The 23536-nt window shown below is 40.2% G+C and overlaps 1 protein-coding gene across 6 annotated transcripts in view; it reads right to left on the bottom strand.

Annotated features, from left to right (window-relative positions):
• The window catches only part of Nckap5 (NCK associated protein 5), a 1019391-nt gene that overhangs the window by 349588 nt on the left and 646267 nt on the right, over positions 1-23536 (bottom strand). For all 6 annotated transcript variants that reach the window (XM_004659647.2, XM_045151370.1, XM_045151371.1 and 3 more), the window contains one exon: positions 16263-16350. In XM_004659647.2, coding sequence (XP_004659704.2) covers positions 16263-16350 — 88 coding nt within the window. The remainder of the gene's footprint in view (positions 1-16262; positions 16351-23536) is intronic.

The following is a 23536-nucleotide window of genomic DNA, read 5'->3' as shown; positions in this document are numbered from 1 at the left end:
TTACTGCTTTTCAAAGACCAACTCAACTCCTGTCTTCCTCAGAAGGACATTATGTCCCCTTTGCCAAATACACAGCACTGGCTGATCTGGGAGAAAACACAGCTAGCGGCAGGCTCATGAAGACAGGATTCAGCCGCAGCAAGCATTACTGCAGAAAGGCCAAGCAGACGGCAGCGTCTAGTCCTTTGCTGTGGAGGAGCTCTGAGGCCTGTAATGATGAAGAACACCCCGCACTCGTTAGCTGGAATCCCTTGAGCACAACATCCTTAATTTGTTTTTTCACTGGTAAAGTTTTTTTTTTTTTATTTTTTCTCCAACTTTTTCATTTTTGACTTAAAATTTTTTGACACTATTATACTAAATATCATGTGTTTTGATCATAATCACTACGGCCTATTATCCTTTGTCCTCTCGCTCCCATTATACCCCTTCTTTTCCCAATAATCTCCTTGTTGTTTTTATCCCTTCTTGTGACCCCCCAGCTGGGGTTAGTTAGGGTTTCCTGCATGAGCGTGGGTAGGAGGTTTTTCACTGGAGCAACTCCCCAGCAGCTAAACCACTGAAGAGCACGACCTTCCCTCCCTCAGCAACCATTAGCTACTCCACGTGCCAGGGGAAGGAACGGGGTTTTGCTCCTATCATGAGGGAATGTAGGCAGGCACAATCCTGTGCAGGTGGCCATAGCTGCTAAGAGTTCATGAGTGCAATATCCGTGTCCTGTCCAAAAGCCAGCATTTCCACAGCAGTCTGACACATCCTCTCATTCTTACATTATTTATTATTTATGTTTTGTTTTTGTTTTTCAAAAATAGGGTGTTGCTGTAGACCAGGCTAACCTGGAATTCACTATGTAGTTTCAGGGTGGCCTTGAACTCATGGCTCTCCTGCTACCTCTGCCTCCCAAATGCTAGGATTAAAGGCATGCGCCACCAAGCTCAGCACATTCTTATATTCATTCTACACCTTCTTCCAGCATGTTCTCTGAGCCTTAGAGGAGTAATATAGATGTCCCACTTAAGGCTGAGCCCACAATAGTTACTTATTCTTCTTTCAGCAGCTGTTTTTCCATCTTTGCATTAACCTACCACATAAGTATTTATTTTTACCCCCCTAGATTAATGCTTCTTTCAGCCTTAATAATATCAATAATTATTTAAAAATTTCAGACATAGCCAAGTTTGTGGCTTCAAAAACTCCAGTCCACAGAAAGCCAAATGCCTATGTGAAACTCCATTTCTTCGCCTAGAAAGTGAATCTGGGCCGGGCATGGTGGCGCACATCTTTAATCCCAGCACTCGGGAGACAGAGGTAGGAGGATCATTGAGAGTTCGAGGCCACCCTGAGAATTCCAGGTCGGCCTGAGCTAAAGTGAAACCCTACAGTGGAAAACCAAAAAAAAAAAAAAAAAGAAAGAAAGAAAGTGAATCAATGAATGTGAACTTCCTGTTCTTGCTGTACGAAAAAGTTAATGTGAAGACCAAATGAAATGATATTGTGATAGTTACTTGTAAACTGTAAAGAATGTATTATTTGTTTGTGCCGATTCCAGTACTCACTTCCTTAGGGGTAATGTTTAAATGGTGATAAAAAATGCGGTAATAAAAATTCACAAAGTAGAAAAATACAATAACATTTGGGTTAGAAAAATCAAACACAGTGAACCAAGAGAAATATGACCTAATTTATGTCTTGAGGAAATGTTTACAAATTATTTTGTAAATACAATAAAGATATATTGTAGAGTATTTGCAATGGGCTTGTTCTCAGAACACCACCTGTAAGTACAGTAGAAACTAATTAATTTAGACTAAGGGATATCATGAATTTAATAGGATATAGTGGTATGACTGTGTTAATTAATTGATAAGGTATTCACTAGGGAACAAAATTTATTAGAGGATGAGATGGAAGTTTTATTTAAAAGCACACATTTTGGTGAAAGACATATGTTCTGTTATGTTTAGAAAACCTGAGTGAAATCCTTGGTGCTCATTTACACAGGGGAGGCAATAACACATGCCATAAGATTCTTTGGGTCTTACCCAAGCCAACAATTTGTCGCGTTCCAAAAAAATGCCTTTGAGATTGCCTTGATATTAGGTTCACTACACAGAGGAATGCAGGAAATGATGCTAAGAAAGCAGGCCAGGCCACACACATTTATTTATGATAGCACCATCCCTGAGGCGTCATTCCAAGAGGAAGATGGGAGTCCCAAAGAGCAATGATTCCCTTGTACTTTTGTATGCATGTAGTGTTCAGTGAGCCAATAAAATGATGGCCATAATATGCCTTTGCTGGCATTTTTCTCACTTGGGGAAATCTATGTTAATGCCAAATAGGTCTTTCCCCTCTATCACATAGGGGTGAGGTTTCTTCCAGGTTCAAGAAACATGGAGTATTTGAAGCTCCAAAAATACTTTAGGACAACTATTTTCTTATATCCTTTCTCTCTGAATATGCCATAAATTCCCACTTTCTGAGAAGAGTTATATGGTGGTATGGATGTGAGATGTCCCTAGTGGACTCATATGCTTGAATCCCTGGTCCCCAACTGGTGGCTCTATTTTTAGATCAGGAAGCAATCTTGAAGTCGGAATCCCAATGGAACAACTTGGTCAATGGGGAAAGCACTGAGATTTTATAAACCCCAACTTCCCGTCCACTCTCTATTTCCTGCCTGTAGATGCAATGGAACCAGATGTCTCATGTTACAGCCACTGTTCCTTTTCTGCTGTGATGGACTGTACCCTCAAACTACAAGACAACATAATGTTTAAGTCAGTTAATTTTCCACACCAATGAAAGAAGTAACTAATACAAATGGATACAGCAATTTCACCCTAATATGCAAAAGATATTCTTTCAAGTGTTCATCATATCTATATTTTTTCCTGGAATGATAACTTGATGTATATGATTTCAAAGAAGTCAGAAAGTACTGGTGGCCTGAACAAAGTCTTATATAGCTGGAGAAAAATAACACTACAAAAGGTCAGTCCTGTCTCTGAATCTCAATCACAATTGAGGTGTGCATATTTCTTTTAGCCTCATTTTTTTCTCCAGTTTTAAACCTTCAAATTCTCAAAGTGTTCTAAGTTGCTGGTCATAGTTGTAGACTGAGGAGGAGAGTATGGTAAACAAGTTGGTTGTGTGAAGAGAATGAAAAATAAATGAGGCTAGCCATGTTATAATCAACTGCTTACTGAATGCCTATGATTTTTCATATATGTTGTCACATAGTATCTCAGCTTGCTAAGTCAAACCCCATCTGAACAGGCACGTGGAATACATAAGTCCTTTCTTTGTGCCTCACTCTGCCCATTTCAGAGAAGGGGAAAATCAAAGTCAAGTTCATGAAGTTGCCCAAGGTGACAAAACCAGAGAAAATGAGATTCAGTTTTATATCATATCTTGCAACTTTGCCTTAAACTTCCCTTCATGCTTTCTTCTGCAGGAACTCTTAAGTATGTGTTCCTTAGAATGGGAGGGACTAGTGATGATGCCCACAGAATATTTTCTCTAAACACAGTACCCATTCCATGTCATCAGACTGCATCTTGCCTGAATTAACCTCTACTAGCTGTGAGCAGGGAGCAGGAAAACACTGGACACTGCATCTGTGCTTGAACGAATGTGTGCAGAGTCGACAAGGGCATGGGAGAGGGAGATGCAAATTCAATAGACTTCACTGTCTCTATTGTGTGTGTGGGGGGGGGGTGGGGGCCATGCACACACCTGCACCTAATTGCATGGAGTCAGAGACAACTTTAGGCTGTCAGATCTCAACTTCCACCCTGTTTGAGACTGTGTCTCTCTTGTTTACCACAGGAAATGCAAGTTGGCCTGCAAGCTTCTGCATTGTACTGTCTCAGTTTCCCATTGCCAAAGGTACACTGGAATTATGGACATGTGTACCACTAAGCCTGGCTTGAATGCAGGTCCTGGGGTGAACAGGCTTATGTATCAAGTGCTTTCAGCCATTTAGCCAGTTTCCCAGCTGCTCCATCTTTTTTTTTTTTCCCTGTGTTATTTGTGTTTGTGATTGTGTTTGTGATGAGTGTGTGTGTGTGTGTGTGTGTGTGTGTGGTATGTGTGGTATGGTTTATGGCATGATGTGCCTGGTGTGTGCACATGTGTGTGCAGATGCAAATGTTCCTGGGGACCAGAGGAGAATATTAGGTGGCTTTCTCTACTGTTCATCCAGATTTTCTTGGGTCAGAGTCTCTTTCTCAACTTGGAGCTGCTGTTTGCAATCAATGAGTCCCATAGATTCTTAGGTCTCTGTCCTGTGCAAGACTGTGGTTACAGACATGTGTAGTCATACCTATTTTAGATGGGTGATAGGAAATCATGCTGGATTATCTCAGGACCTCATACTTAGGCAGAAAGATCTCTTACCTGTTGAACCTCCCAAGACCCTGTACATCTTTTAAGAGTTGATAAAATTCAGTTTTCAGGGCCCTCCTACCACTAGCCTTCTGATGTCCACTGAGCACAGTTAGGATTGAGTGCCATGTGCCTTCATGGTCATTATTGATATTATTAGCAGAAGGAAAACAGCATAATCATTGAACTTCCACTAACCATCTACATTTCCCTACATCCTATAATTTATATTTGCTTATAGATGTTTCCCACCCTTCTTCAGAAGGATCAATTGGCCAGTAAAGATCTTCCATGTCCTCTTCCAAAACGTGATTCTATGCAACAATAATTCCAGATGTGAATCACCCTGAGAAAACTGCATGAGTCACATGGCAAGGAGCTGTTGAGAACTGCATGGATTTTCCCTTGGATGAATTCCAAGTAGGTCAACAATCCTACCACAGCCACAAACTCTGTCTTAGCTGAGTCCTAAGGATGTCTTTTGGGGGCAGATAGCTCTGCAAGGCCAGAACTTGCAAAACAGGATCCAAGCTCAGGCTTTGAACCATGCGAAGCCTGCATCATGCTGGTCCTAAGATGTACTTGTCAGATCCATTCCCAACCCTGTAAGGGCATGATGTAGACCACAGGCCTCTGGTCAGAGCATATTCTCAGCCATTTCTACTCATTGCCATACTGTGCTCACTGCAGAGAAGATCAATAAGGACAATGTGGCTGAAAGGTTGCTGCAGAGAGGCGAATACAGTAAGTGTGTGCTTGTGTGTGTCTCCAGAAAACATTGTCTACTTCTTTCTTATTTCTTCATTCTAAAATACTACACTTTCTCTCAGACTATTTTATCTCCACTCTATGAAACACAAATAAGCCAAATACTAAAAAATAAATAAAAAGTTTTCCAGCCTCAGCTGGGTTAAGAAAGATGTCAAAGTTCAAGGAATGATACCGTGATTTTGTTCTGTTCAAATTCATTTCTTTCCTAAAAGGAAGAAATAACTGATGTGCCTGTGTAATAATGTGAAGTACCCAAGTCACACACTTACCAAAGGGCAACATCTTTTGGATTCTTTCTACAGGACCTCCTGACCTGGAAGACATCATAGGTCTGGAAAATAAAGCTCAGCCCCATGCTGAGAAAAGCTGGGAAGACAAAGGTTCCATGGGGCAATAGCCATCTCTCCTGTAAAATGGAAAGATGCTTTTCCAGGGCACCATTTGATTCATAGGTTATATTTGCTTTGGTGGAGAAACTTCATCCTACTTTTACTTGGAAAAAATTAGGTTCAAGAGCCAAAATATTGAATAATAAAAGTATTCATGTCTGAACATAAAATTTGGGAAGAAACATAGAATGAGAAAATGGACTCAGAGCCTCTTAAACAAAAGATGTTAAATTCCTAAGAAGCATACAGAAAAGTAGGCAAATTCTCAAATATATTGATTAAAACTTCTCTATTCCTCAAAAGTATATAGTGCCAGGTGTGGGGCTGTGCTTTGGTTATCCAGCACTGGGGAGAAAGCACAGGTGGATCCCTTGGGCTCACTGGCCAGTCAATATAGCATACTTAAGGAGCTGTAAGTTCAGCAAGAGACCTTGCCTCAAAAAAAAACCCAAGAAGCACTTGAGGAACAACACTCAAGGTTGTCCTCTGGCCTATCCGCACACACGCACATGCACACACACACACACACACACACGCGTATATGGGCACTTGCACACACATCCATCCACTACACACACAAACATATACACACAAGCACAAACACACAGTCACGCATGGGTTTATACAAAACTATTTACTATGATCTTAGAATTATGTGGAGAAACAATACTTAATGAGAAACAAGTAAATATTCCCAAATGAAACTGCTTTAGAAACTTCTAGAATTCTAAGAAGTATATGTAGGGTTTAGAATAATAAAATTCATCCTATAGAATAACCTAAAGAAGTTAAAGGAATTCCCCACCCTTCATGAAGGGTAATACATTTAGCTTCCTTGAGTCTAAATACACTCTTTGGTCTAAACTTATTATTTGACTAAAGGATATTGCTTAGAAGAAAGTCAAATGGGAAAAATTAAAGCCTCTGTTCCCATAAAGAACTATTTCAACCCATTTAAAACAATGCACAATAAAAATAGTCCATTTACCACCTTCTTCCATTTCAGCAACTAGTCAAAGTTCATAGCAATTCAAAGAAAAGGGCAACATTCTTAGAGCAGAATGAAAAGCACTTCAGTCTTACTAAGATTATAGGCCATAGAGAGAAGTATTAGCACTCAAAAACCTCATTCTCTATTATTTATAGTTTTATAAGTAATTCGGCCAACACTAAGCCACTCTCTCTACACATAGTCAAACGCATACTCAATGAACTTATTGGTGACCTATACCTTTGCATTTGTTTACTAGATTTTGTTTAGTTTAATGGAAACATAAAGGAAACACTTTCGACATTACATCCATGAACTATAGTCATGCTCTCTACAGTGTTCACTGCTGGGGTGGTAACACTGTCAGGGACCTTACTGAAACAGGTATGACATGTGTAAGAATCAGTGCTAATGAATACAGTGTGTTTGGGAGGGAGGGGAGCTGAGCTCTAAACTTCCATTTCATTACCTCCTTTGCAAAATGAAAGGAAAGGTTGTGGTAGGAAGAAGGGGTGCTGAGGCACTTCACTGGTTACAAACAAAATCAGAAGGATGAAAAAAAAAGCCATCAAGTGGGAAAACAATAGAACCATGTGGACTTTCAGCACTCCTCACTTCAGCTCAGCAGATTTAAGGATGTGCCCTTGTAGCTGGGTCTGTTAGGAGTCTCTCAAACAATTCTCTCGCTCAACCAGGACTGGAAACAACTACTAACAGAATTTTTCTAGCCCCTGACAACACAAACACATCCGTTTTTGTGGTTTTGTGTGTGTGGAAAGAATAATGACATATTAGAATGTGGGCTACCTACAATTTAAACTAGGGATATTTCTATGTGAAGGAGCCTTCTTAAAAGGGCACTTTTTTTTGTCTTTGTTTAAGAATATAACTTTTCAATTCTAACTTTTCTGTCCTTAGATTTTTTGGATTTGTTAGTGGTGTACTTAAATCATGACAACAAAAAAGGTAAAGTTTAAAATATAAAATTTCCATAAATTATACAATAATAAATTCTTTCACAGATTGGTTTTGAGCTTCCAGGAGGAATGTCCTGTAAAATGTCAGGCACTTTCTAAGTACCACAAAGAAATATATATATATATTTGATGATAGCCATGTCCAAACTTAACTAGGCAAGGTCTACTTCTCCATGCTTAGTGCCTTACAATTCTCTAAAAGAACTTAAGGATGAGAGAAAAAGTAATTTTGGTGTTCAACAAGGTCATATCCACTGAAAATAACTTGGTAACATACTAGGTTGCTGAATATTTAAGGGGCCTGAACATGTTCAACCTATATATTATGCTTATATGAAAATACTACAGTAAAGCCCACTAGCTCATAAATAGATATAAACTAAAAAAGTTGCATAAAGAGGTTTTGGAGATGTGTCAGTCATTAAAGTGTTTGTCATACAAGCATAATCACCTGAGCTTAGATCCCAAACACACATGTAAAAGACATGTATGGTGGCACAACCTGTAATCCTCATGAGGTGGACATAGGAGAAATCCAAGGGCTTGTTAACCAGATAATCTAGCTGAGTAAGTGAGCTCCAAGTTAAGGAAGAGAGACAGTCTCAAAAAATGTGGTGAAGAGTGGGTGGGGAAGACACCTGATAACAGTTCTGGCTTCCACATGCACATGCATACACACACATGTACACCTACACACATATGAGTACACATATATACACACACGTGGCATATTTACATGCACATGCAAAATAAAAGCAGAACAAAAGTTCTATACAGATAGCTAATGGAAATATTAAAACGCTTGAAATGCAGGCATGAATTAATGCCTTAACATATCCCATCTTTGAAAATTATAGAGGTGTACTCAGAATTCACAAGAGGGCTGGGAAGATTGCTCAGTGGTTAAAAGCATTTTCTTAGAAAGCCTGATGACCCGTGTTTGACCTATCAGCAACCACAGTCAAGTGATATGCAAAACTTGGCACAAATATATGGAATATATCTATAAGTAAGCCTCATCCATGCTCCTTAAGTAACCCTTCACCTTTATTCTATAAAAACAAACAAACAAACAAAACCCTCAAACTTGGTTTGCCTAGTTGGATTTCAATGGGATCATTTATTGGTCTGTCATTAGTGCCCTCTCTGAGGTGAGTAGACACTTGTTTATATCTTCCCCATGAAGTTAATACAACACTGAGAAATTCTCTTTAAAAAGTCATCTTAGGTGTAGCACACATTGCAATTATACAGCATACTTTTTTTTTTTTTTTTTTTTGGTTTTTCTGAGGTAGGGTCTCACTCTGGTCCAGGCTGACCTGGAATTAACTGTCATCTCAGGGTGGCCTTGAACTCATGGCAATCCTCCTACCTCTGCCTCCTGAGTGCTGGGATTAAAGGCGTGCGCCACCACGCCCGGCTAGCATACATTTTTTTTTAAAGCTATGTTATACTGGCTGAGAGGTTCCCCCCCAAAATGTGAATTTTAATTTCCTTTTGAAGCATGGGGCCACATATCATTACACACTGGTACATAGGTTCATCTCACCTGAAGCTAATAGAGACAGGCTGTAACTGGCCCCTACAAAGTACACCGAGGAGATCTAGTTAGCTGCACTCCCCGCCATACACTACTAACGTATTGATGCTATGACCTGGCTTTTAAAAGGAAACTTTTAACTTTTAAATACAAAAAATGTGAGAACCCTCCCTGTATTGACTTCTATATTGAAAATGGTCTAGATTGTTACCCTTAGAGGACACTTGTCACCCTTGCTCTGCTTTGACAACATTATTGTCAACAAACACATTTCTATTTGTGATGCCTATACTTGTGTGTATATGCCTGTGCATTCGTGTGTGTGTGTGTGTGTGTGTGTGTGTGTGTGTGTGTGGTGTATGGATGGGCACCTGCATGTCATAGCATGTGTGTGGAGGTCAGAGGACAACCTCAGATCATGTCTTCTATTTTGTTTAAGATAGGTTCTCCTTTTATTGTTTGCTTGCTTGTTTGTTTGTTTTGTTTTTTCCCCTGTGAATGCCAGACTAGCTGGCCCTTCCATCTGTGAATGAAAGATAAGGGGATTCATCAGAACAGAGAAATGATTAAGAGGAAGCTTGGGGCAAGTGATAGTGTCTCTAGAATGTGAGTCTCCTGACTCCAGCTGCCATTTGTGTAGATGTGTTGAGGTGATGTGTGAACTACTGGAATGCAGATTTCCACAGGCTCTGGAGATTCCATTGTAGGCTTTCAGGGTAGCACAGTGAACACTTAGCTGCTAATCCATCTTCCTATTTCCAACATCTGTGATCTATAATTTGCTTATAAAAACCTATACTTTTTATGCTTGTGGTGCATGTCTATGTGTGTCCAGATGCCAGAGGACAATGCCAACAGTCACCTTAAGGCACATCATCCACGTTTTTAAAGACAGGGCTTCATGGGCTTTGAGCTCACCTGGAGAATCAAACCTGGGTTCTTTGGCTTTGCAGGAAAACACGTTAACCCACTAATCCATCCCTCCAGCTCTGTTTTCGCATTTTTAAATGAATTACTGAATGTGACTCACATTCCATGTACAGCAGCAAAAACAAAAGGCACTATAATTAAGAAGCACAGAAGGTAGCTGGAGACGCAAAAGACCTTTAAAGGGGCAATCAATCCATTGTTAGAGCTATGCCTGCCATACCTCACTTGGGTGGCCCATGGGTGCCCACTTTGACAAATGGAGGAAAGATGTCTCTCTCCAAACAGTTGCTCTAGTTCATTGGTGTTTAATGGCCCTCTCTCTGGTGAATAATTATGATGTTTTTTTCTACCATAACTTCCTAACTTAACTACATGAAATGCTCGCCTGAGTGACAAGAAGATAGAGAACAGTGCATGAGGAAACCCCAAACACCCAGAGACAATGAGCTGGAGAACCAGACCAAGCTGGAGGGAAACAGATGTTTGTGTTTTGGCTCTAAGGAAGATCTCGTATTCTCTTACAGTCTTGCATTACTCACAGTGAAATGAGCCTGTCCTTGGTACATAAGGCACCTTCCCTCACTCACAGGCCCTGTTTCTTCCACAGGGGCCATGAATGTTAAACATTTTAAGGCATATTAGCTTATTTCAGTTTATTTTCATTTATTTTTTCTATTTTATTTTATTTTTTTGAATCTGAAACAGTAACTTTGTGAACCAGGTTTTTAAATTTTTTTAAGATGTTATTTATTTATTTGAGAGTGACAGAGAGAGAAAGAGAGAGAAGATGACCAATGAACTCCAGACGCGTGCACCCCCTTGTGTATCTGGCTAACATGGGTCCTGGGAAATCGAGCCTCAAACTGGGGTCCTTAGGTTTCACAGGCAAGCACTTAACCGCTAAGCCATTTCTACAGCCCGTGACCTAGGTTTTTAAAATGTGCCTACTTTTCCCCCATCATCAAAGTAATCCACAGATAATGGCTCAGTTTTAATCCACATATGTCATCTGGAATATCTATAACTTATTTCTATTTCTGGTACTTTGTACCTGTCAGAGGCAAACAGAATACTATGAGGGTACGTTAAGAAAAATATTTATTTTAGAGACTGCTGGACAATTTTCTGTAAATGCTTTGCAAGGCTCGTCAGATAAACGATATACACCCTGAGATTCAGAGCTGATCCTAGTACCGTGGAGCCTACTTTATTCTGAGGAAGGAAGCTGACAGGACTCCTTAGAACAGAGACAGATTATTAAGAGTGTATCCTGGGCAGGTGGTAGTGTCTCCACAGAGTAGTACAATAAGGCATTTAGATTACAAAATAGGTGCATTCCTCTGAGTGTGTGTGTGTGTGTTATGTGGCATTCGTGTGCTTGTGTGGTATATGCACCTATGAACACACTTTGCGTCTCTGTATGAGGCCGGATAAAGACGTTGAGTGGCATCCTGTAATTCTCTCACACCATATTTCGCAGATACAAAGTCATTCATTGAGCTTGTATTTTCTCGTTATTTCGTTAGACTGGCTGGAGAGGGAGTATCAGCAATCCCCCTGCCTCCACCCCCCTCAACAGAGGCACTCATGGCCACACCCTACTTTTTATGAATACTCAGATATTCATGAATGTGAACCAAGCACTCTTACCCACGGCCCCATCTCCCAGCCTCTGTACGAGCTGCTAGTCTCATTGTCGCATGTGAGTGGTTATTTGCCTCTAGCCCCCAGCATACTCTGCTGCATCATTTGATGGGATTTCCATCCAGCATCTTTGAAACTCTGTAACTTAGCCTTCTTTCTGCTAGATACTGCCAAGCCAGTGGTGTTCTATGTATGATAAAAGGAATAGTGTGTCCCCTCCCCCCAAAAATGCCCCTGTCCCAGTCCTTGAACCCAAGGAAAGTCACTTTCCTTAGTCAAAGCACTCTTCAGATTTGATCAAATTTGGGTTCTTGAGATGGGAATTATTCAGGATTATGCAGCTAGACAACATCATCAATAGAGGAAAGCAAAAGAGAAAAAAAAAATGAAGACAGCAAAAGAAGAGAATGGAGTGATAGTGTCTGAAGACAGAGGAAGGCCGTAGCCAAAGCACAGCAGATTTTGGGGAAGGCACTAAAGATATTTTCCCTGTGATCTCTAGAAAAAAAAAAAACAAAAAAAAAAAAAACAAAAAACTGTGTCCCTGCCGTGGTGGTTAATCTCAGCATGTGATGGTTGTCAACAAGAAAGGACAATGACCTGGACTCTCCAGACATGTTTGTATAAGATTTTCTAGAGTAGATTAGTGGAAGTGGGAAGACCCATGTAAGTGTTGGTACCTTTCCATGGGCTGGGGTTCTGGGCACGGTAAAATGGAGAAAGTTAGCTGAGCGCCAGCATCTATCTTTCTCAGCCCCTGGCTGTGGATGTCATAGGACCAGCTTTTTCAAGTTCCTGCCTCTATGACTTCCCAGCCATCGTGGACTGTAGCCTGTAACTGTAAGATGAAATAAATTCTTCCTCCTTAATGCACTTTTTGTTAGTTATTTGGCCACAATAATGAAAAAAAAAAAAAACAACTAATGTACCTGCCAATACTAAGCTTTAAAACTTTTGATTTTGAGAACAATAATCTGTATTGTGTTACAATACTTAAGTTTGTAACAGCAGCAAAAGGAACCAAATATATGCTGTGAAAAGTAAATGAAAGTGTCATGGCTCACACCTTTAATCCCAGCACTCAGAAGGCAGAGGTAGGAGGGTCACAGTGAGTTCGAGGACCATCTGAAACTCAATAGTGAATTCCAGATCAGCCTGGGCTAGAGCAAGACCCTACCTATAAAAACCAAAAATAATAACAAAAGAAGGTAAATGAATGACTATTATTTGGAATGCATAAATTTATTGATGGGTTAAGAAAGCTCTGAATACAAAGGAAAGAGAGGTCCAGGTTCAGGTTCCAACATGGACCAAGATAACAAGCAGCTCAGTAACATGGACCTCATCATTTATTCTCTCCAGAATCACTCAGTCCATGGAGTCAGACTGGCCAGGGTTTGAACCCTTTCTACACTTCCTGGTTGGGCACTCTTTTCCAAGTGCTCATCACATGAGCCTACATCCATACTTGAAAGATTGCCTCGTGACAATTCCTCCCACACAAAGCTGTTGGTTGTACCAAAGAAGCTATAGTGTACTCACATTTTCTGGGGTTGTGCACTAGGCAAACTATAAAGCATGGGCACATAAAAACATTGTAGGTGTTACATTATGGACAAAAATGAATATCATGAAAATACCTCAAATTCAGCAAAAACGTCAAGAACCATACAATGGTGGCGGGGAGGGGTGCTGGGAAGATGTCTCACTGGGGAAGAGAACTTGCTTCATAAAAGCATGATGACCTGAGTTCACATCCCATCACCCATTAAAAAATAGAGATGGGCATGTTCATGCAAAATACTTCTGACCCCAATGTGAAAGGTGGTGGAGTCAGAAGGATCACTGCAATTAATTTGTCAGCCAATCTAACCCCAAAATGGTGAGCTCTCAGTTTACTAAGAGACCATATCTCAAAAAAAAAAAAAAAAAAAAAGATTGAAGAGGGATACAGGAAGATACTCAACATCTTCCTCTTGTCTCTACACATGTGGGCATGGAGCATGCACAAGTTACAAGTTTGTATACAACATCCACACACCACATATCCTAGACACACACATCAAACTGTTAAGAAATACTCAGACAATGGTTAAATCAAAAACTATAAACTGCTGATTATCACACAGTGGCACTGCTCCTGCTGCTAGGCAGAAACATCTACCCTACTTTGAAAGAATTCTCACTGGAGTAGACACGTTATAAATTATACAAGGACCAAATTATGCAAGGTACTCAGAAACATGCCCAGTGAATAAAATATGTCTTCATTTAACTCATGCAAAACAATTAGCATGGACTCAAAACACATGAAGTGATTACTTTGCTATTATGATATCAACTGATGAAAAGCAGCAGAGCAAGATCTTATATCACAATGAACGTGGAGCAAACTCCAGATTTCCCCGAAGCCAGAACATCACATGAGCCTTTGACTCCCAGAAAAACTGCAAGTTAGAAATCTGAGTCAGGTGTGTTAATGACACTCTATATTAGGAAGTATTAAGTTCCATAGCTATTGCCTGAAACATAGTATCTGGCTTTGGGATGGTAATGACTATGAGACCTACCAGTATTGTCACATCCTCCTACACAAGCGGTTCTGCTATTGTGTACCATTTTAGAATAATAGAATTTGGGTGATAAAGCTGACCACCTGGGGACTCACTGCTGCCAAGCTTACATTCATCTCTATTTCTCTAATTCTCCTTCTCTCTTTCTTTCCCTTGTACCTTCTCTCTCTCTCTCACACACACACATTATCTCTCCCTCTCTCTCTCTTTCTCAAGCCCTCCTTTTCTCCCACCTTTCCTCCCACACTTCACTTTTTTAGAGCATGAAGTTGAGCCTAGCAAGAAAGTACCGTTGAATGGATAAATAACCTCTGCGGATTGTGTAACCCACATGTCACTCCCAATTCACAGATAAACCTAAAGCTTGTTAGCATAAATAATGAAACACTGCTTCTGTGCATGTCAATTCAAATTAATAACTATCTTCTCTCTAGAGGGGAGCTAATGCCCCTATAGCAGTTTGAATCAGATTTCCTCCAGAAAGCATATGTGCTTCAAATGTTTGGTCCCCAGCTGCTGGCAATTTAGAAGGTAAAGCCCTGGTGGAGGGGGGTTGGTGATGGGGGTACTTTTGGAATGTTTGGCCACCTCCCCTTGGCTAGAGCTCAGCTCACCTCTACTGCTACCACCTATTTGCTGTGGCAAAATGTGATGTATGGCCTTGCTGTAGGATCATCTCTTCCCTGCCACCATGAAGCTTCTTTTCAAGACTGCAAACCAAAATAAACCACTCCTAGTGAGCTGCATTTGGTTGGGTATTTTGTATCCTCAACACAAAGGTACCTATAACAGTCCCCAACAACACAGACTTAGTCATAGAAAAGAAACAGTTCTAAAGAGTCCTCATGTAGGGCAGCAAGGGATGAATGACATTTATGTCTCTCGTTTTTGGGTGTATGGGTTTACATGTGCCAGTGGATGAACATCTACATGTGTGTAAAGACCAGCAGTCAACCTGCTCACTAGTTTTCATCCTTATCTTTTTGAGATAGGTCTCTTGCTTAACTCATAACTCACTGATTTAACTAGTATAACTAGCCAGTGAATCCCAGGAATTCTATCTTTACTTTCCCAACACTGGGATTACTAGATGTGTGCCACTGCTCTGGTTTTTATGTGTGTTCTGAGGATCCAAACTCAGGCCCTCACTCTTATACAGCAAGTAGTTTCCCCAGTGAGCTGTATCCCCTGCCCTTATGTGATTCTTTAGGTTGCATAGGGCTTTAGGCATTGTATACAGCCATAGACCTTATTCATCTCTTCTGTATACTCTCACTTATGTCTTTGAACGTTATACTTCACCTGGCTATTATTCAGTTACCTTGAGTTTCTTATCATTCAGGAGGCTGCTGTGCTGTCTCACAACAATGCAGCTCTCTCTAGTCTTCCTTCTACCTGGAATGCCTCCTCTCTGGTTCTCTACTCTCTGGGCCAACTTGAGATGTCAGAAGTGCTCCTCAGTACTCCTGAGTTACTCCATCTCTATATACACAGAATGATTGCAGACATCTCTTTTCCACCACAAGACCTTTATAGACTTTTCTGATTCAAATGCTTTGCATTTTACTATAATCACATCAATGACCTGTTTCAAAGTGGGAATTGTGGGAAGCAATAAACATGTATAGATGTGGGGTTGGATGTGAATGCCCCCCATAGCTTCAGGTATTTTTAATTCAGCTTTCCACTCAATCCCCAGCTAGTGGAATCTTTAGGAAGTGGAACCTTGCTGTAGGAGTTATTGCTGTGCATGGAACTTGAAATTGATGAGTCCAGCCTACTACGTCTTCAGAACCAGCTCACTTGCTGTTCTCTCTCACTGCTATAGACAAATGATGAGTAAGACAGCTTCCTCCACCATAAGGAAACCCCCCCCACACACACATACCCTCCAAAAATCCAAGCCTGAAATAAATCCTTTTCTTCCATAGCTGCTCTGACCAGTAATGAGAAGGTAATTGCTATAATAGGTGACCTCAAATTAAAGGAGACTAGATGACTCACAGTAAGAAGAAACAAGACAACGGGTACCTAGCCAAGAATAAGAATGTGCTGTACCTGGTAGACCATTATATTCACAGTTTCTTCTCTTTTCTGCTCTGGAGATGCTTGACTCTGCAATAGATTTCGTACTGTTTCTTCCATCCTAAGAAACAAAAACATGAAGAACATCTTAAAGGTTTCTTACTAGTACAAGTCTGTTACAGTTTAAATCTCTTCTCAGAATTGAATTCCCAAGATTACACAAGGAAATAACTTTTCACTTTTCTCTTCGTCATTTCCTGTGTTAAGAATATGAGCAATGGGGGGCTGGAGAGATGGCTTAGCGGTTAAGCGCTTGCCTGTGAAGCCTAAGGACCCCGGTTTGAGGCTCGGTTCCCCAGGTCCCACGTTAGCCAGATGCACAAGGGGGCGCACGCGTCTGGAGTTCGTTTGCAGATGCTGGAAGCCCTGGCGCGCCCATTCTCTCTCTCTCCCTCTATCTGTCTTTCTCTCTGTGTCTGTCGCTCTCAAATAAATAAATAAATAATAAAAAAAATTTAAAAAAAAAGAATATGAGCAATGGGGACATAGCCCAGTGATAGAACATTTACTCTGCATGTGAAAGCCCTGGGTTTAATTCCAGAAGAAATAGAGAGAAACAGAGAGAGGGAAGGAGGGAGAGAGGGATGGAAGGAAGTACAGAGAATAGATATTGAAACATTTTATAAGCCCTCCATCCTGGGCGTGGATAAATGTAGACATGCTCACATCTCCCAACATGTCTCTTCATTTCAAATCTCTCCATTTTAATTCAGCATATCTTACGTTAATCCTCCTAAAATGTCAGCCTGATTTCTCAAAATCAATTTGCAAACTTAACAGATAGTACATAAATGCATTCTCTCCATTAATACACTGTCACGCCTTTCCATGGTGGGCTTTCCATGTCAGCACAGATAGGTTTACTTCATTTCTTACAGTTACTTTATGGCACTAGAATATTACCAGATACTGAATCATTCTCCTATTGATGAACCAGATACTGAATCATTCTCCTATTGATGAAATTTAAATTTAAATCACTTCACAATTTTTGATAATTCAGGCAATCAACATCCTTTTTTTTATCAGTTTACTTTATTTTTTTGGAGTTAGATCTAATCAGGATACTTTTTGAATGAAATCTTTCTCTTTCTTTTTTTTCCCTCTTCTCCTCTCTCTCCTTCCTTGTGCCCTCCTCATCCATCATAGCCTCTTGCATCTGTCAAGTCACATATATGCTTTTGTTCTCCTCCCCTTTCTCATCATCTCTTGTTCCTCTCACAAAATTTCCTGTTTTCATAGTCTCTACCCACTCTCATACCCCTTTATTTACATACATAAAACATTAAAAGTTAGAATCTGTCTATGGAAAATATACAATTTATGTCTTACTGAGCCCAGGTTACCTCACTTTGTATAATGTTTCCCAGTTCTATTAATTTTCCTGCAAAATTCATTTCATTTATCTTTACAACCAAATAAAATCTCATTTGTGAGGATGTACCACATTTTCATTATCCAGTCATCAGTTGATAGAAATCCACACTGACTCCATTTCCTAGCTATTGTGAATAGAGCAGCAATGCACATAGATGTTTGAGTATCTCTGTCATGGGCTATACCAGCCTTTGGGCATATGCCCAGGAAAGGAATAGCTGGGTCACGTGGTAATTTGAAAATCAACACCTTTACCTATACATCTTTGAACATAATTATGAGTGTCACCATAAATTATATCGCAACATATTATGTGTTATAATTCTGTCTTGTTTTAAACATTTACCTGTAAAATTGGTCCATTATCCTGTGGTAGTTTGAATCTAATAAGCTTGGGTGTTATTGAGTTTTCAGCTTTTGTTCCTATCAGGCAGACTCCTACTACAGTGGGGTTGTGTTACTGTGGGTAGATATAAAATTAATTCCAGCCTAAGGTATTCAGAATGAGCTCTGCCTGGATCCATGAGATTCAATGCTTACTTTTGGTGATTCTGGTCTCTTCTGCCTCTGTGTGTGGATCTGCGAAAGTGGGGGCAGCTTCTTCTGCCATTACAGAACTTTCCATAGATCTGCAAGCCTGAAATAAATTCCTTTCCCCCCTAAACTATGTCTTATCCAGAGGTTCATCCCAGCAATGTGAAGCTGATTATGACAACCCCAAGGTGATACACATTTCCATTTCCTGATATTTGCTCATGCTGTTGCTATCTGCTGTCATGCTGAACCTTCCCACACCTCATCCATCCTTCTCAGTCTACCCAAAGTCCTACAGCTTGTGAGCTCTAGCTTATTTGAATTCTTACAGCCATATACATTAAATCATTCATTTTATCACTTTAAAACCTCTCACTCTAACACTCAAATATCTCATATGCATGTCTTATGCCTTGGAGTAAATGACGACATTTGCTGTAAGACTGTACCATATATTTCTCACATGTCTCCTTCAATTATGGATAAAGTAGGCACTCAGTAGACAGTTCATATTTGTCAAGTCATTTTCAAAAGTTTATGTCTTTGTTCCAGGCATAAACCACGTACATTCAGGCTGTGTTTGCCTGACTTTCCTGTTGGGTCCCATCTGTGAGGACTCAAAGGTCAAAACTCTTATAAGTAGAGTGCCTGAACTCAATCTAGTACACACAATACACACTTACCTTAAACTTGAGTTGTCTTTTCTAGTATTAACCTGAAACATGCATTTTTAGTTACGCAGTGTGATATTAGTTTAAGAGAGACAGGGGTAAAAGCCAGCCAACACAGCTTCTCTGTCATACCAAGGGCTTCCAGGGTCACACACAAAGGGGTTTTAAAGGCTTAGGGATTCCTTGAGACAGCCAGGCCATTATAGTTACTGTGGGAACAAAGTGAAAACTGCTAAAAGGAGAGAAAAGGGTGCAGTAAAATATTAGCTCTGTTCCATTGGATGTCTATGGTGATAGAAGACATATACATTACCACTGAGATACACAGAAGAGAAGACATCAATTTATACTATATATAATGAAACTGCTCCTTTTTTTAACCCTCTCAAGCTGATTAGCATTAACGTTTGTCCCAAAGACTACATTAAATTATAGTGCTCATCTAACATGATAGATCTGAATACAAATTTAAAAATCTATTCTGAAACAGGAAACCATCAACATGTGACTATGATATGGATTTCTTACATTGCAGTATTATTCAGCAGTCAAAACAAATAACTGACACACAAAACAGTGAAGGTAAATTTCAAAAAATATTATTCTGAGTGAAAGAGAACAAAGTAAAAGATGAAGTGCTGTATAACTCCATTCATATGAAATTCTAATACAGGCAAAATGCATGTAGGGTGGCAAATTCAGGAATGATTGCCTTGGGTGGGGAAGACATGGATGGGGGAAGAAATTAAGGAATTTTCTCCAATGATGGTAAATGTTTGTATCTCCCTAGAGGTCTGGACTGCATAGGTGTGTACATGCTTTGTAACATACTGCATTTCAGGTAAATGTTACCATAAAAGCAAACATTAAATAAATAAATAAACTGCAAACAAATATTGAATTATAGTTAATGATGTACATGTTAAATGATTTGGGGGAATTCACTTGAAATATTTCTAAAATAAGATAGACTGGGGCCAGCTCAGTAAAGAACTTACTACTCAAGCATGATGATCTGAGTATGGATCACCAGTACCACATAACATTGCCAGACATAGTGACATACATGGCTGTCGTCCCAACTCTGAGGACGTCGAGTCAAGCAGATCCCCAGGGCAAGTTGGCTAGCTAGACAATCCAGATCAGTCTCCTCTAGTTCAGCAGAAGTCCTTGTCTCAAGGACTAAGGTTGAGAGTGAGAGGGGACACCCACTGTCTACCTCTAATCTCCACACACATGCACACATATGTGCATGTTCCCACACCCACACACCCATGTGCCCACATGCATATGAACACCTAAATACAAATGCACACCCACACTCACCCCCCACACACACATGCAGAAAAGTAAGATAGGTTGACAGAGAAAAAGATAGGCAGATGTTGTAAGGTAAGTATATTAGAATGTGAATTATAAGATATATTTTGTGATTGTATGGCTTCAAATTTTTCACATGTTAAAAATTTCATAAAAAATTATTGACAAAGTAAATTTGTAGATGCCATTTATCTCTTCCATAAATGTGTTTACCTCCTCGATGGAAATGAAGCACACTTATCTGTCTTAGATGATATATAGCTATTTGAAAGTATGCTGGGGTGTCTTTTTGGAGGAATGTACTTGAGTGTGGCATGATCTTGTGTTTAGAGAGATGCCCCTTGGTCACAGGTTGGTTGTCAGCCCTGTTCTTAAAGGTGTGTGGCTAAGATGGTCCCATTTTCCCTTGTTGATATGTAGGTTGTGAGACCTCTACTGAAGGTGCTGAGGCTGGAATGGCTCCTTGTCTTATCCTGCTACATATTCAGAGCCTGGAAGCCTGGTACCCAGGCCGAGTATCGCTTGAGCTTCTGCCGGCTAGGAGCCCGACCCTTGGTTGTCACCTGGTACCCCAACCGTGTCTCTAGATGGATACTATGTGTGGTGGGATACTTGTACTTCCATTTCAGATTCCAAGTTAGGTTCGCCAGGTATTCTCTAATGTGTAATGCACACAGAGCCTCAGGTTGTCTTCAGGAGCAAGCTGAAGAGAAGAGCTGAGGAGAAAGATCTGTCAGTTAAGCACTTATCACGAAAGCATGAGGCTGGAGTTCAATCCCCAGAACACCAGTAGAATCTTGATTGCAGTATCAAGAGCCTATAATCCAAGCCCTCATGAGGGTGTGGAGACAGGGGTATCCTGAACATCGCAGGCTAGTCAGTACGACAGTCATGTCGGTGAACTCAAAAAGACCCTGCCTCAAACATGATGAAAGGTAAGGGCCAATAATCAAACTTGTTCTCTGACCTCCACACAGGTGCCATGGCATGTATGTGTACACACACACACACACACACACACACACACACACACACACACACAAAAGGACATTTGGCCAAAGAGTGGATATGGCTCTGCCCCAGTTCAGGCTAAGATACTTTCTTGGTGCCTTTACAGAATTCTCACTGAGAAGCAAGAATTTTGCACCTCAATGTCCGTCACCTGCCGTCAGGAACACCACGCTTTTGACACTGGAAGAGTATCCCTTCCCATGGCTTCCCAGAGGCCATGCCTCACTCCTTTCCAACCCCTACCTTTTAAGTTATAGGATTTCAGTTCCTGAACTGTACATGAGGAAGCTGTGTGAGCTGTGTGTAGACCTGACTCTGCATATGTTGAAGTTGAGAGAAGAAGAAATATGAGCAATCTTTACTTAAGTCCCCTGGACATTTACAAGGCTTTGTCTTTATGCTTAATCCTATATTTCATTAGTTCTTGCCTCATTTACTTGAGAATCATACAGTCAAGCCAAGAAAAAACTGTGACATTCAGAATGAAAACATGGAAAATGACATGGATGTCAAATATCCCTGACTGTATCACAGTTGCTATCGCTCAGGTACTATGTGATTTATTCCTTACAAGCCAGAAGGCAGGTATACTACCTATGTGTTTGTTTTAGCATATTCATTTATGCATGCATTAATTCATGTATTAGCAAATGTATAAAGCAAAGTTGAATGAGAAATAGGGAATTCATTCAAGGCACTCCTTAATTGTAGAAAATTTTTTTTTTTTTACTCCAAAACATATGTTTCTACCGTAGTATATAAGCATTTAAGCAAACATTTTAAACACTCTGGTATTCACTTGGCCAGGTACCAAAATGCCCTGTCCCAATTAATTTAAAATACTTCTAGATTCCAGGTTTTTGCACTGGTTCTGCCATGCTATCTTAAGCATAATTCTTATTGTATAAATCTCAAATAAATACCTTTTGAAGTAACTTATACCAGTTATCCATGAAAATATATTTTCTGTCTACATGGCACTCTCATTTCCACAAAAATGGCACAGAAAATATACAGGCTTCCTTCGACCACTTGTTTCCCTCGGGGTACCCCTCCCTTTGTGCTTTCTTAACACTCTGACTCTCCTTTGCCATAGTATGAGAATTCCTTGTTAGTGATCTCTGAATTCCTTAACGTCAGTGACTCCATCTTGTTTTATATTTTATTCTGGGCAACTAAGGGCAGTTGTCATTACTAAGAACATCGTGAATTTTATGGTTTAAAGATAAAATTTCTCCTAGAGGGTCGTGTGTTGGAACACTTGGCCCCAGAGGGCAGTGTTGTTTGGGAAGATTGCAAAACATTTTAGGAGGTGGATTCTAGCTGGAGAAAGTGAGTCACTGGAGAAAGGCCTTTAATGTGACCCCTGGTCTCCACACCCTGACTTTTAAGTCTTTCTTGCTTTCGTGAACTGTATCCCCTTCAACTGTAAGCCAAAACAAACCCTTTCCTTCCTTCTGTTGCTTCTGCTCAGAGACTTTGTCCCATCAATGACAGAATAACTAATAAAATCCATAAATTATTTTTGGTGAGAATTAACAAATGCAATGTTTTTTATCACTCGTTATTATTCTGACATCTTATATTTTCACTATCCACAGAGTCAAACCACACATGTCTAGTCAGAAAGACAGGGTGACACGTAAGACCGAACGAGCTGATACATCTTTAGCTGTGGCACTTGGTGCAAAGCTAGCAGGCTGCTTGTGCTTGGCAAACCAAACCAAACGTACAACCTTGATCTTTTTTCCAATAATGAGTGCTCATATGCTTCAACACTTTTTTTTTATTAGCTTCAGTAGTGAAGGGTAGTCTTTTAATGAAGCCAAGATCTTTGGTCCAGCTCTTAAAAGGGAAGCCTCTATCATATAGAGTCCATTAGCTTTGATAGACTATGTGTCAGTTTGAAAGTAAAATAGTGCTGATAGCCGCATGTATTTGTGACTAAGCCTCATACTCACTCCCCAACTAGAGAAGCCCTTGGGAGGTAGAGCCTTGCTGGAGGAGGTGTGTCACTGGGCATAGACCTTGCTTGAGGTTTCTTTATCCAAACCTATGGTGTGTTCACTAGCTTGCTCACACTTGTTACTACTTTTCAGATGATGAGATAAGATGTGAAGACCAACCTATGCCATGCCATGATGAAACTTCCCCTCAATTTTTTAAGGGAAAATAAACCCTTAACTTCTATCAGCTATTTCTGGTCAGGTGGTTTTGCCCTGACTGAGAAGGATGCTGTACCAGAGCACTACTTTACTGAGACTAGAATACTTGATCCAGCTCTTAATCACAGTGGTCTTTGCCATACAGACTCCTGGCAGGTGTGTAGCTGCT

The sequence above is a fragment of the Jaculus jaculus genome, chromosome 5 (assembly GCF_020740685.1).
Source record: "Jaculus jaculus isolate mJacJac1 chromosome 5, mJacJac1.mat.Y.cur, whole genome shotgun sequence".
NCBI lineage: Eukaryota > Metazoa > Chordata > Mammalia > Rodentia > Dipodidae > Jaculus > Jaculus jaculus.
This window is presented reverse-complemented; position numbering and strand designations above follow the sequence as displayed.